Source organism: Seriola aureovittata, chromosome 21 (assembly GCF_021018895.1).
Source record: "Seriola aureovittata isolate HTS-2021-v1 ecotype China chromosome 21, ASM2101889v1, whole genome shotgun sequence".
NCBI classification, from domain to species: Eukaryota; Metazoa; Chordata; class Actinopteri; order Carangiformes; family Carangidae; genus Seriola; species Seriola aureovittata.
The window spans coordinates 2,849,181-2,864,993 of record NC_079384.1 but is presented as its reverse complement, the minus strand read 5'-3'; the positions used below and the strand labels follow the sequence as shown (position 1 = coordinate 2,864,993).

Here is a 15,813-nt window from a genome sequence, read left to right as displayed (position 1 = left end):
ACATCCGCCTGTATAAGGACGTTCATTGGTCGACGCATACATCAACCTCGCTGTCAATCAATCCAGAATGTTAAAATGTGACAATCAAGAGTGGATGGAAATTCATATCCACATCATAGTACATGCAGAACCAAGCGGATGAGAATCTTTTCACAAAGGCATGAAACCCAGAACTATATTCTTAAACAATTTATTATTAACAGATCCACAATCGCAAAGCTCAAGCTCCCAAATGACATGACAGTTTGGATTCATCTGTTGACTTCACCTCTTGTAGTAACAAGCTGTCAAAACGGTTTTCTGTACAGTGCTCTAGCGACCTCTAGTGGATCCGACCTAAAAAACAAAACAAAACCCCAAAAAAAGGAAAAAAACAAAAACAAAAAAACAAAAAACAAAACAGTGCACCAGATTGTGAACGACTCCTCCATTGTGCCGAGTTTGGTCAAGGGCATGTACACGTGTACAGTTTCGCTATCAATGATATCTACATTCTAACCAAAAGGAGTGAGAGGGAAACGATCAGTCTTTACAAATGTAGAATATATCAGATTTATTCCTCGTCAGCCATAGATGTTTTACCTCATATGTAATGCCCTCGAGTTACGGCCATCATGCAGCAGAACCAAAACAAACAGTGAGATTATTCACACATACGTTTGGAACAAATAAGTCCAGTTTTTATTATTGTGGTTTCTGTTAATGTAGCAGTGGCGCTCCAACCTGAACATTGATAAATAAAACACTGACAAAATTGTAATGTTTTTTTTCCTTTTCTGTAAGGATCTTTTGTTATCCTTAAGACACTGTGAAGAAAGAATAACCAAATTTATCATCATTCCACACAATTAGATTTTCCTTGACCAATGTCCTTATGCAATAGAATGTTTGTCTTCCTCTTTTAAAAAATCCAACCCATCCTGGGAAGAACGTGTTGGGTGGCTGCAGCGTTCTCTCCCTGTCCAAGGCCCCTCAGGAGTAACTTGATGTTTTGCTACCAACATCATCCTCCTGCGATCCCATACTCTGTGGGGGGCAAAAAAGTGTCACGTGTCGACAGACGCAAAAGACGCAATAACTGGTTGCAAACAGGTTTCTGCTACAGTGTCACTGTTGTACTGGCTGTTTTATGTTTTGGGACTAACCAGTGGCCTTTTCCAGGAAGCAGTTATACAACTAAATTATGTGGATACCTGCATTCCAGTTTTTTGCTCAGAAAATCACTTTAGACAACTCAAGAAAAATCTACTTCAAGAAACACTCCTGAACGACTTATATCCTGTTTGGGATTGTTATATGTCCGGTGACACCAAAAAGTGCATGTTTTATGCAATTGTGACTACTTTCCATTCATCATTCTACCAAATATGGATGAATCTTTGTACCATAAACTGTAAGACTGCAAATCTTCCACTGAGACATAAAACACATGACATTCACACAGAAATATTTAAGAGCAAAACCCACCCCATACATACGTTAAAAAGTCCAAATATCGGAAAAAACTATTAATATTTACATATTTGATGTTGTCTCACCTTCTGCACAAATTGTGGGTTTACTGTGATTTCTTGATCCATAGACTTTAGTTTCTCATCCAGCTCTATACATTTCAACATCTGGAAAGACAGAAATGACATAACTTCACTTTAAAAGTAGTGACTGATAATAATACCAAAGGATTCAAACATAAGATTAAGAGTTAATTCAAAGCAAGACTGAAAACTGAAAATAGAGAGGGGCATCTTCACCTCTTGGTCAATTTTGTGGAGCATTGCTGGGTTGTTGTATTTTTCGGGGTTATCATGGAAGCAGACCATACCATCCTTTTGGTTAATGCTAGCGTAGATCTCGCCATCTTCAATCTACAAAGAAGCACAAAGAGCAACATGAGGAAAAAAAAAAAACACAAATCGAAACACAAACTGCACCAATTGATACTAAACTCATGGAAAGGTACATTTAAAACCTTTAAATCCATCTGGACTTGTTTTATTTTGTTTTTTTTTACGATACATAAATCAAACAAATCCCTCACCATCTGCTGTGTAAGATGTGCCCCCCAAATATACAAAAAAGCTAAAATATAATAAAAGATATAAAATAAATGTACTGCGTAGATACTTGTATACTTTAGTCACTCTGGACCAACTCACCATGTGTAAGACGTATTTCTCTGCTTCCTGGGGGCCTGACAGCTGCACTCGACTCGCCATGTCTTGCAGAGACAGTGTCAGGAAGGTCTGCAGGAGACACGGTAAGAGAGACACAGATATTCAAACAGAATCAGAATCAAAACATTAGATTCCAGTTCCTGCAACTTCTGCCAAGCATGACGGGCTCGATCAAATACCTCAGTATAACTGTGACTGTGGTTTAACAAGTAATTGACATTTCTATATCTCATTTTTTTCAGTTCTGCCCTGCAGTATGTAACAATAATAATCCTAACCATTTTAAAACATTTATTTTATTGTATATATTTATTTTAGGTCCATATCACATCAGGGGTCTGGACCAATAATACTGGAGATTTTCCAACCAGTTGTTGCTAAAAATCTCACACAAAAACATTTATTTCATAAATATCTTATACTTTCTACAACATGCTAAAGTTTGTAAATGAAATGTGCAACTTTTAAATCATTATTTTCTCAGACTCAGCAGCTCACTGTAGTGAAGCCTTTATGAGCAACATTGTGATATCAAGATAAGCGAAGTATTAAAATGTGTCAACTCTCATATTGTGATACACACATTACACTGGTAGATTACTCACCTCTCGCTCTTACACACCGCGACTGAGTGAATTCATGCCTTGTGCGCAGCCTAATGTAAAGTCTAAACATCATTCCTAGCCCGAGTATAATCGCCAGCATACAGTACGGTTCGTGGCATGAGCGATGACTGGAAGATTTTCACTCACACTTTTCTCATGTGTGTGTGTGTGTGTGTGTGTTAATATAGAAGTAAAAGACACGTGCTCGTGTAACAGACACACATCCACACACCCACCTTTGTTAGCCTCTGGATGTTCTTCTTGTAGAGGGAGGAGAGGCACTGTTTGACCAGGCCTGTGTTGTTGTCTCGTGTGAAGGTCTCGCTGTGTTTGTTGACCAGGCTGCGCAGCTCTGCCGGGTTGTTGGTGGTATAAACCTGAGCTAACTCGTGGTATGCATTGCTCAGGGGCTGAGGAAGGAAAACACAAACAGCAAAATATAAAGATAAGCTGCATGCATAGATCTTAAGTGGCTTTGACAACGTGTTCACAATAAAAGCAAAAACAATTACTGAATAAGTTCCCGCATTTCCTTCAGAGGTGGATGGACATTAGCTACTGTGCATGGAAACTCAACAAGCCTTACAGAGGAACTTTTCATGATCATCAGCATTTTCTGTTACCGTTGTGCTTTTATTTCATTCTATGAACAGCAGCTCTGTCTTTAAGTACAAATGAAATTCTACCCGTGAATCAATCCTGATAACCAATTACTAAGTATTGAAACCTTATGAGGGTTAAACAAAGCCCAAATACTTTTCATTTCACCCATTCCATGCGTCCTTACCTTGATGAACCTCCCTACTATTTGTGAGGTGTATTTGGGCAGCTGCTGCACTTTGCCGTGGAGAATGAGTGACACCAGGATGTATTTCTTATAGGCTTCCAACATGATGTGGCTCACTGCCATGGCTGGAGTGGTTATTGCCTGACAGGGGAAAATTAGAAATGTTATCATTCACAGAAACGCCACAGAGAAACCGACAGTTTAATGTGTATTCAGGCAATACACATGGGTACAAGTGACAAATTCACAACAATTACTGGTCACATTAGAGGGCAATTTTCTGAAAAGAAATTCTACTACATAACGTAAGTGCCAATAAAACACAATAAAGTACCTGTTCATAAAAATACAGTGCTCTTTCGAAGTTTTTGAGGCCCGTGTAGATCATGCCACCGTAGTAGTAGTAACATAAAAAGTGCTTTGCGTCATAGGCTCCATTCTCCTTACAGATGTCCATCATGTCCAGCTCCAAGAAGGGCAGGGCGGGCTTGAAGCACTTTGCTAACAAGCACAGCTGCAGGGAGACAGGTATGTAGAGAGGATGACCGACAGGTTACACTGGACATGGTTAAACTGCGCCTCAGCTCGTGTTTGAATAATGCAACAGCCCATGAACTGCATATTCAACCATGAGTGCACTTGGGAAGGAGAATCCATCAAAAACAAAAGGAGTAGATGTTGATTACAGATAACACAGCCTAACTGATCACATTCAGTAGCTAAATCAAATGTGCAAGTGAAAGCACGAGGCCTTTTAAGATTACAGACATGATGAAGATGCAGCAGGGGCATTGACTCACCTGACACAGGTCTGCATGAACTGAGGTAAGTTGGTTTGTGTTCATCTGCATTTTGTCTATCGCCTGTTTTAGGACAACGACACCCCTCAATGGCTGTAAGAAAAGGAAATATTGAGTTATTCAGCTGCAGCTTGCTTTAGAGATCCTAACACACTGAAAATGGCCTAGACCTGTACCACACTTTAAAATGCATTTAAATATTTAGATCAAGACGAAGAAGAAGAAAAACATGCCACTCTTGGGTGCTGTAGTAGTAGTAGGATGACTCATTTGGCCCTGACTGTTTTGAAAAATAGGATTTAAATTTAATTGTTTCACTGTCCCCAAGAGGTAAATTGCTTCTGCAGCAAGATGCATGGAACATTTCATTAGATACATTTCACCCATTCACGAGTTACATTCTCGAGACACTGCGCAGTGCCCTTTAAAACACCATGTGTGTGTATATATATATATCTATATCTATATTTATATATATAAAATGGGCAAGTTGACAAGGACACTTCACAGTAATGAGAACATCACGGAAACCACAAAAACATCAACACGAACAAACGTATTCAGGTGGAAGGAAGTGGTCCTTTTGCTTTCTCTATGTGAAAACAAAGACTTGGGTCATATGATTCTAGTGCAGAGGAGCTGAGTGTGTGTTTTGTCAAGAACTGTTTAAAATTTGAAGGGCACTTTATTAGGAACACCATACTTCAAGATGTTAGAAACATTATGCTGAGATTCTGTTCCATTTCGACATGACTGCATCACATCATTTCTGCAGATTTGTCAGCTGCACGTTAATGCTGCCAATCTCCTGTTCTACCACATCCCAAAGGTGGGAGGGGAGGCCATTTAAATACACTGAAGTCATTGTCGTGTTCGTGAAACCAGCTTGAGACAACTTTTGCGTGACTTGGTGAGTGATCATGCTGGAAGTGGTCATAAAGGGATGCACATGGTCTGTAACAGTACTGAAGCTGTGGCATTCAAACCATGACGGATTGGTTTTAAGAGGCTCAAAGTGTGACAAGAAAACATTCCCCACACCTTCAGACCGCCACCGTCAAACTTGACGTCTTCTGCTGTTGTAAACCATCCACCTCAAGGTTGGATGTGTTGTTCATTCTGAGATGCTTTTCTGCTCACCACTATTGTAAAAGAGTGGTTATCTGGGTTACTGTAGCCTTTCTGTCAGCTCCAAACAGTCTGACCTCTCTCATCAACAAGGCATTTCCATCCACAGAACTGCCGCCCACTGGGTGTGTTTTGTACAATCCTGTATAAAAACTTTAGAGACTGTTGTGCGTGAAGATCAGCAGTTTCAGAAATAGTGAAACCAGCCCGTCTGGCACCAACAATCTTCCCACAGTCCAAGTCCCTGCGATCCAATTTTTCCCCATTCCAATGTGTGATTCGAACATTATCTGAAGCTCTTGATCTGCATCTGCATTCCACTGTTGTTACATGATTGGCTGACAGGATAATTGCATGAAGAAGAGGGGAAACAGGTGTTCCTAATAAAGTGCATCGTGAGTGTCTACACGGGGACATATCAGCACATAAGTGTAAGAGAAAGAAGGATTATGACTGAAAATTATAGAGATCACTGTTGCTGATAAAGAGTCCATGGTCGCTTGGCTAGTGTTTGGAGTTGGAGGCAGACAGAATAAATAAATAAAAACTATAGAAACAGACACTAGTCCGAAATAAATTAATTAAACTTATTTGCATTCTGCATTTAAAGCTGCTATTCAAACAATTCAGTCTTCCTTAGAAACCACAGCACTGCAGACTACTGCAAAGGCTGCTGTGAATCATGAATGAAAACAAACAGTTTTGGACAAACATAACAGCATGAGAAATTTGCATAAATTATAAAGGAGTGGCCACTGAAGAAAATACATTTTCCTGTACAGATCTGGGGAATTAGTGCTGACTCTTAAAGATAACACATAAGCATATGCATCTTTCATCTAACACCCTACATTGGATACTGATTCATTTGGAGCTTAAAAAGATATTTTAAATTAAAGCTCTCTAAGGATATATAATCAGACATTTCACTCCCACCTTAGTCAGAATTAACAGTCTTACCTGTTTCCGCTCTACAAGGGCATTTGTCAACTGGTGGCAAAGACCAGCAACTACAAGGGAAGGGAAGGGAGAGAAGGAAAGGACAATGTTCAATGTAAATTGATGATTGACTGTTCTAGACAGATTAGCAGTTGATTAACTATCATGCACTGTTCACATCTATAGAGGACATAGTGTATCTATACTTTAATGCAATTTATGTAACACAAATGAGTTCATATATACAATCACAACATTTTCCACAAGTTAACTAAACAAAACTCTTACTTCATTGTAATAATTTATCTGAGATCAAGAACTTAGTAGAAATAGAACGTGGTATACAACAGTAGATACTACTGAACACCACACTACAGTACTAATACAATACAAACACACCCACAATCCACATTACAGATGCCATAACATTGCAACACAATAAAATGTATTCTTACTTTTAGTTGATACTGAAAAACATCTTACAACACTTGTAAGTAGACACACAGTCTGTACATGATATGTGGCCAAAACTAATTAAATCACTTGCATGTGAAGAAGTGGGTATAATTTAGATAAAACGTGGCAGAGTTGTACATATTCTAATGGAGCGAATGCTCTCGACACAATAAACAGAACGTTGATCAGTGTAGCATGAATCTGTGCAACATAGAAAAAACCCTCAGGAGACCAACATGCTTCCTAAACAATCGAGGAGCGAGAGTTTTGGTTAGTCAGGACTTACAAGTGTCTGTTGCATATCTAATGTGCTCCCCATTGCAGGTACTGATGAAGAGCTGGACTTGCGAGAAGAGCGTCTCAAAGTCAGGGATGTTTGGCATGGAGAACTTCACAAATCTGGAACAAAAGAGGAGGAGGTCAGCAAAAAACATTCCCTCCAACAAGGAGACCTTGATGCAGGCCTTAAAGCTTAACCGGTAACAACACTTTGGTATGTGGAATGGAAATGGAATGAAAATACTTAATTGGATGGTTTATTTTTTTAGATCAATTCCACATGTTAAGTTTTCCATGTGAAAAATGCATGGAATAATACTGGTCAAGAATTTGAAGTATTGAGGTTTGGGATGCAGATGTGAACTAATAATACCTAGTGTGGTCATAGCTAATTAATAATAAAACTCCTTTATTCAGTGTTTTTCCTAGTTGTGGGTTTTGTGTAGGTGCAACTCAACTTTTTAAAATCATAGTAAGTTTCATAACTGTAAATGCTGAAGGCACAGGCATTTCTTGACTTTCCAAATAACAGAATAAATAATTCCCCACGGCTACAGTGATCAACTGTTTCATGCCTTCATTAATAGATGTACATGCAACAGGTAGCCTTCAGCTGCTTCAAGACTACATCAATTTTTCTGTGTTACATGCAACAGGTAGCCTATAATAAAAGTCATAGCAATACTCAATTATCTATGTGTTTTATTTCAACTGACATAATAACAAATGGACTAGCAACAAAGTTGTGTGTCTCTCCTTATTTCTTTCTGCCAAGCTCCACTACCTCTACCCTATTCATCACAAAAAGTACAATACGACCTTCAACAGACATAACAAAAACACAATCTATTGCCCCAGTTAAGAGAAAAGTGGAGCAGAAGCAAGGAGCATAATGCAGGCAGGGGTGTAGAGAAAAACACAGTATAAGACAGAATTTAACAAATCAACAGCAGCAAATTTCACTAGAGACCGAGAAAAAGTTTTTGACCATGGGTATGATGGTGGCAAACCTGGAAAAAGTTAGTGAAGAAGGAGGCTACTTACAGCACAGCCAGCACACCGAGGGAGTGCTCCTGGATGTCCAAAGCCCCCAGCACCGTGTCCAGGTGGGACAGATTTTTGGCCAGCAGCTCCCCACTCTTGTTGATCAACTCGCACAGCTGAGTCATCTGGCCTGGGGGCAGAAGAAAGCAAGGTGGAGGGGAGGAAAAAAAATAGAGAAAGTAAACCTCTTTGAACCTTCTTGCAAGCCCTTTAGATCGTTGGAAAGACACATATCTCAAAATATCTAAGACAGTGTGCAAGATACAGATTACATTTTAGAAATCACTGTTTTTACGTAGGCCTGCTGTTTCTTAATTTATGTACTTATATGTACTTGGATTTAACATCACTAAGTTTCTACAGCACTGGCTTATTACATGCTGTGGCACATTAGAAGGACACATGCTCAAAGATGTAACTGCAATGGTTACCAAAACTAGATATGTTATTTAAACACTCCCCTTACCGCAGTAATTGTAAATAATGAGGTTAAATTAATTAAATCCACCAAGAAGTAGAGGGCAATATATTCTTTCAAGTATGTTGAAACATTTTCTTTATTGTTTGAGTGGTAAAACAAAAGGCAAATTTGTAATTTTCTTGTCTACGACTGCAGAGTGGTTATTCTTTACAAATGTACAAAACAAACTGACTTAGAAAATTGTTTATAACCATCGTTCTGCGGCCGAGTATTTCAATATAAATCGGCCGGTCAAGTGTCCTGTAAAGGCCTTGCAACAGAGGTAATGCAAGGGGGATTGACAGATGACTTTGAACCAATGATATTCGCTAATTCAGTTCGCCAGCCAATCATGTGGGGCCAGGGCGGGACTACCGGTAGGCAGTCCCCAGAATTTATTTTCTAGATCAAAAACAAAAAGTATGATTTTGACATTTTGTTTGATAAGCTACTTAGTTCGCGGTTATCCGTGGCGTCACAGTGTACTAACGCATCTTCTGTTGATACTTTACAGAACTCTCGCAGCCAGAGAAAGTCATTTTAATGGTGTGTTTACATGATAAAGCAAAAAGAGGGCTCTGACCAGTTTGGCTACCTAGCTATCGGCAAGGCATTGGATAGCATATGCTAGCTAACCAGCTAATACTTCCCACTCGAATGAGTTTAGCAACCCTACCTTGAGCGGAGAGCTGCCGCACATTGTTCACAAACTGCTCCAAGGCTGAAGCCATTATTTCCTGGGTCCAAAGTGGAGGTAATTTGCACTGTTTTTCATTCAAACGTCAGAAACAACTCCGTCCGGACTGAGACAGGGGGCCACACAGCCGCCACTGAGGTGAAGCTATCGCGAGATCATATGAGCAGAACAGACTGCAACGAGATTTACGAACCGACCATTGGATTCTTAAAGTGGCAGATACATGTTTTGCTGATAGTATTTGTTACACAGTGGCCACGATTTTCGTAATATTATTTTTATTATGAAATTGTAACTTATTGTGCATGTTAATGTGTTAAAGGACTAAATGAGTCAATTTAAGGCTGCCCCGAAAGTTTTTTCCTTTAGGAAAAAGGAAATACAGGAACTGACGTACAATTTACCGGGTTTTTAACAAAGATGTTAGAAGATGAAAGAGCTCCTATCGAACTGAATTTAAAGCATCCTCTGAATGTAAACTGGACACCAAAGTTTCTTGTACGTCTAAAAAACAAGATAAAGCAATAGTTGATTATGTTATCTGTGATTGTTGTATTTTTTTAACGAAATGCATAAGTATTGACCTGTTATTTTGAAAACTGGGGAACTGGGTACATTTCATATCCACCCATCCATTCTCTATACTGCTTATCATATTCAGGGTTCAAACCCAGGACCTTACTCTTTGGTTAGACAACTAACCTATTTTTAAGTGTTACAGTGAATCATTACAATAATTGAAGATGAGCAAAAAAACAGTACAGAAAATATTACATTTATTTTTGGCACATTTTCAAATATCAGTCAGTGGATCCCAAAAACTTCATAGTAGGGTGAAAAATGTTACACGGTTGAAATCTTGAGTCATTCCTTCAATCCAATCATCCAGTCATTTTAAGAAATAACTTTATCCATTTAAAATTGGGTATTACTTGTCAAATTTAAACAGAATTCACAAATGATGCCTCAAATGCTTAAAAATGCACCCTTTACACTTTTATTATGATACTACTACTACTACCAATACTATTATAATATAATAATCATGCTGAAAATAATAATAATACTAATAGTACTAATAATGTTGTATCATTTTCTTCTTTTTAATCTGCAATATAGTAAAACTGCAAATTGTGACTTGTACACAGATCTCACTTATTGAAAACAGGAGTGGAGTGAGCCATCCTGTTAAGCACAACCATCTTTGCTGCGAGCAGGATTGTAGTACAGTTTGTTCTCACTGCGGAGCTTTTCTCACCTTGGTGCCGCAGTACCAGATGTTCACCTCTCGTTTCAGTTTCGGTCGCTCCAGCAGTCATTGTGAGAAATGCTGTGGGCTCGGGAGAGACTGCGAGTAGCTGCCGGGCAGTTAATACACACTGACAAAACGATGCAAACAGCTCCCAGAACACTGTAAAAAAGGCATGTTACATTTGACCTGGCCGCTGCTATGCTAAAGTTAGCTACTGACCGTTAGCTCAGCTGTAACTGACTTGGCAGAGAGAGCCGCCCAAATAAAGTTAAAGCAGCCGTTAAAACAAAAAAAAAAATTCATGAAAAGACAATAAAACAACACAACCAGTGTTAAGTACCGACACAGTTTTAACAGTCGCAGTAATTTGGGAAAACTTCTCGACGTTCATGCGGATTTCATCTCCAGTTTCGCCGTTTGGACAGTGTTAACGGTAGAAACTGTGGCCGGTGCTGCTCCAGTCTCCTCGGTCAACAATGATACTGTCCAGCTCTACACGCCTGTTCGGAAGAGGAAAAACTTTGCTTCGTGATCCGTTCAAGAGGATTTGCGTAAACATGTCGTCCTCCTCCCCTCTCTCCGGTAACAGACTGCGGGTTCTGGTTGACATGGACGGGGTCCTGGCGGACTTCGAGGGGGGTTTCTTGAAGAAGTACCGGGCCAGGTATCCTGACGATCCCTACATCACCCTGGATGACAGGAGAGGGTTTTGGGTGTCAACGCAGTATGGGAAGCTGAGGAGTGACCTGAGTGTAAGTGACATGCATGCATGTTTGCACCCAGTAAAATAACTTAAAATAATTAGATTTCACCAGAATTAAATTCACAAGAACATATCCCTGATAGTGGCGGGGCTCTGTTGGATTTATAAGTTGAAGTTTGATAATTACCAACATGAAATATTGTTGTACCCTCAGAAACATATTCCAATAGGCTCTCAAGTCAGTGGGTGTCAACTTTTATTTGCTTTTGATTTATTGAAATAACAAATATGTGTGTGCAGTGTACAAGGGGACAGAAAGCCTGGAAATCAGTCTGCGAATATTAAATGAATGAATAACCCATGGCCTCACCTGCAGTGTATTATGGACTCTGCTCCTGACTGGCTGGCTACTTGCCAAGGGCAGATGCACAGTGCAGATGTTTTAGGGAAAATTCAAATATAGTGTATTGACAGTAGTTTAAAGACTGCAGACGGCATTTCCCTGGTTGTTATCATGTCATATGACATAGAGATTGTAAATCAGGTCAAGGGTGCAAGGTCTATGCTCGGCAAGGTGGAGATAAACACAGAGGGTGTTTTGCTCAGTTCTTTGCTGCTTTGTCACTGTCAAGGTATATATTTAACTGACCTCGAAAAACTGGTCTTTATGAATTTTTGGACATTCCTCTTCCAGAGCGCATGCACACTCACGTGGATACACACTCAAAACTTAAAGCAAAGATCAATGTACACTGATTAGTGATAAGCTGCATGCATGTGTGTGCTTTGACTCCAGGAAAAAGCCATCAGTATCTGGCAATCCAAAGATTTCTTCATGGAGCTGGAGCCCCTGCCAGGAGGAGTGGAGGCAGTCAAGGAGATGGCTAAGATGGATAAGTAAGTCTTGAAGATGCAATTATTGCAGGTGAACCTCCACCTGTGTGCACTGCAGTCATCTTATATTATGGGGTTCTGCATGATATAGCTAATCTAGCACACATCCAGCAGCTGTTATATGTGAATGCATGAATTTCATACATTCATACATGTGATGTTAAATATGATAAATATGTTGTGGAAGCAAGAGAAATACAACATACAAATTCACCTCTAGAAAGGCATTTTATTACTTTACAGAAAATATAATTTTTCTAAATTGTAGTGATGGGCAGATGACACCTTGTGAAGCTTCAAACAGCAGCACAGTGACATCTGGTGGTTTGCAGAACTTATTGCAAAGACTGAAGCTGAAACTCTACAACACCTAGTTTTAGAGTTATGTGCAATAAAAGTGCAATAAGTCTGAGTATTATTATTAAATCTGTAGTGCTTTTGTTTAGTAGTGCTGCGATAAAAGTCGATTTTATAATATAATTAAAGAATACATTGTCCAAAAAGCCAAGATATCAAATATTTCCAATGACTCATGAGCGTGGCTGTCAGGTTTCAGCAGCTGGAATATAAAAATGTTTGTATGTTTTTACATTTTCTTCTCTGGTTGTGTTGTTTTGTCCTTATTTTTGCAGCACAGATGTCTTTATATGTACCAGCCCTATAAAGCACTACAAACACTGCCCGTATGAGAAGGTAAGTCTTCTGCCAGTGCTCTTTGGAAATGATTACTGTGTTTCCTATTTCTAATGAGATCTGCTGCATGTGTGCGTGTGTGTGTGTGTGTGCGTGTGTGTGTGTGTGTCCGTCCAGTACGCTTGGGTAGAGAAGCATTTGGGCCATGACTTTCTGGAGCAGGTCATCCTGACCCGGGACAAGACAATAGTCTCCGGAGACATCCTCATAGACGACAAGCCCGACATTCTAGGTGAGGACTGTATACATGTTAATGTGTGTGAACATGCAGTGATTCGGTTGTCACAACAACAAAAATGCTTGCTAATTAACATTTTAATGGAGTCAGCGATTTATGTAACAAATGGATTGACAGTGATGATTTTTCTGGCAGATTTGATCAGCTTTAGCTCTCTAGCTAATTAAGTTAACTTCAGCTAACTATTGTAGGTAATGTTGGCTGAGGTTGCTGCCGTGTAATTTGCCCAAATCATGTGGAGAAATCCTCAGTCTCAGTCGGCCTAATTACACATGCTAAACTCTGATTGGACAACCACTGACACAACCTGACTATCAGACAAAAGGGTAGTGACAGAACAGGATCAAAATGTAAATACATTTCAGAGAATAGCATGAAAATGAACAACATGCAGATAAAATGTCATGTGGGTGTTGATACAGATTTGATTTATATAACCCAATGTCACAAATCAGAAATTTAACAATCTGTGTAGCATTACAACACCCTCTGACTTTAGACCCTTGAAACGTACAAGGAAAAACGTCCCAAAGAGCAACAGAGCAGGGATCGCTCCTCCAGGATGGACAGACATGCAATAGATGTCGTGTCTACAGAACAGAGAATAAAGTAGATTTACAATACGGATTTAGCTTAAGCTACTTCCACATGTAACATATGTGCTTAACGTGTGATCCTGATCAGGTGTGGAGCTCCAACCAACGTGGGAGCACATCCTGTTCACCGCCTGCCACAACAAGCATCTACCCATCGGCCCCTCCCAGAGGCGACTCCTGTCTTGGTCGGACGACTGGAGGGCCGTCCTGGACAGCAAGAGGCAGTGAACGACCTCTTCCGCGCAAGAGCCCAGCGGCTCCGCTTCCTGGTTAGGGGACGTTTCTCTTGGGTGACCACCGCAGCACCGATATCATCACCACACCGCTGGGGGTCGAGGCCTGGAGCGGTCGCTGTCTTGCAGAGGCGTTGCCATACTCCTGAGAAAGGAAGGTAAATAGAGGTTCGATGTTGTACACGAAAGCAGACACTCATTGAACTGTGTTGGGAGATGACATTAACTCGTCCACAAGGGGGCGCTACAAGACCGGGTGTGATCCACATTTTAACCTCTTTGACTGAGATAACTGTTACACGAAAAGTCAAAGTGGATCCATGTGAAGTAAAGGAGCAGATTTGAACGCGTCTGCTTCCTGTGCGTTTTATTCGGGTTCTCAATGTGGAACGTTTCCATTAGAAAATCACACTAATATCAGCCACTGGAGCGTTTTATCCGTGGTCCTCTTCACAAAAGGCTTATCAGTAGTTCTCAGTAGTGTGTTGCATTAATGAGTCATTCACTCACAACAACAAGGCACGCCACTACACACTGAAATTTTCTCATTTAAATAAACAGTCTCCACGAGCCGTTGGTAGCATCGCGCATGTGCAATACATAAACATAGGAAAATGACCTCGACTTACAAACTCTGCAACTGTTTATTTTTAACTCCTTATTTTACGTGTACTTTTTGGGAGTGTACCACACCACTGTCAGCAATGTAAATGCAAATATACACATACAGAAATACCTCTAAAGGTTTTTGAAGAGCTCATATTGGTACTGTATATTGGTGCTTTTTTTTTTTTGATGATGATGATGATCTATGCATCTTTATTAATAGACTGGTGATGAAAAAAAATGCTGGTTAAAGTCTGAGAATTCCACACATACATATGCATGTTGCCAAAACCACCACTAGTGTAGAATATATCAGAATAACAGTCGCTGAAAAATGTGCACTGTATATGTATAAGAAATATTAAAAGATGAAAAAAGGATGTTTATTGAAATTCATGAACATAGGACTAATTTTCTGATTTAAGAATCAAGTAAAACTGAAAGAGAGAGATGATTTATATTGTTAGATTTTGTTTTTACCTGCCCTACTTCCACACAGCCAGTCGAGCACACAGTATTTTATTCGATTTTCGTTAACTCTTAAGCAATTTGCCCGTTTTAAAAACACTAAAATGAGAAAATACCTACACAGTATATGTCAAACATCTCCTCTTGTATAAGTAGCAGTCTTGATCTATGCTGTTTTCAATTAGATCTGTCTTTTTCTTACTTTCTGTTTTTAACTTGTTTACATAAGCACATTGTGTCAAGTTATAGGGTTAAAACACTTGACTTACAGAGTACCTCCACGACACAATAAAATCTATTTGTATTTGTTTTCAGCATGTCTCTTGTGAATTTAAAATACATATTGACTGTAAAGATAGCGTACAGTTTATGCACAGCATTTGTCTGTTTGGGCTAAGTGCTGCTAGCTTCTGCTTCATGTTACTGTAGGTTTCCTGTAAGCACACAGAAGCTGAATGAGAATGCATTTTGGCCATTTTTCTGTCCGGCCATTTTTGATTTTGGTCTGTTGATGCGAATGTGCTTTTGTAGTAAGAATGTGGTGGATACTGAATATGTGTAATGGAAGATGTGCTTAGTGCTGTGTTATTGTGCCTAGTGTAATGTGCAAATTCAAACTCTGTCCATGGGATGTTTTAATGCTGCGTCTTGTTCCACCTCACTAAATCCACGTACAAAGAAGAACGGGAGAACCGAGGTACTTGTAACGGTCCTCTCTGTTTTTGGTGTACAATTAAAGGTGCATTTCATTTTCTTTGTTT

At 39.6% G+C, this 15,813-nt stretch overlaps 2 protein-coding genes across 2 annotated transcripts; one reads left to right on the top strand and one right to left on the bottom strand.

Annotated features, from left to right (window-relative positions):
• Positions 1 to 174: 174 nt before the first annotated feature.
• On the bottom strand, positions 175 to 9,520 carry cops3 (COP9 signalosome subunit 3). Its single transcript, XM_056366409.1, has 12 exons — positions 9,349 to 9,520; positions 8,213 to 8,342; positions 7,176 to 7,288; positions 6,455 to 6,504; positions 4,367 to 4,459; positions 3,901 to 4,080; positions 3,567 to 3,707; positions 3,016 to 3,189; positions 2,157 to 2,243; positions 1,752 to 1,865; positions 1,539 to 1,619; positions 175 to 1,026 (listed from the first exon to the last, which is right to left on the bottom strand). Exons 1-12 carry the CDS (start codon positions 9,401 to 9,403, stop codon positions 973 to 975), a joined length of 1,272 nt encoding a protein of 423 aa, XP_056222384.1. The 5' UTR covers positions 9,404 to 9,520; the 3' UTR covers positions 175 to 972.
• Positions 9,521 to 10,140: 620 nt separating this feature from the next.
• Positions 10,141 to 15,806, top strand: LOC130162638 (5'(3')-deoxyribonucleotidase, mitochondrial-like). Its single transcript, XM_056366410.1, has 5 exons — positions 10,141 to 11,373; positions 12,121 to 12,221; positions 12,851 to 12,911; positions 13,029 to 13,143; positions 13,834 to 15,806. The coding sequence occupies exons 1-5, from the start codon at positions 11,098 to 11,100 to the stop codon at positions 13,971 to 13,973; spliced, it is 693 nt and encodes a 230-aa protein (XP_056222385.1). The 5' UTR covers positions 10,141 to 11,097; the 3' UTR covers positions 13,974 to 15,806.
• The last annotated feature ends 7 nt before the right edge of the window (positions 15,807 to 15,813 follow it).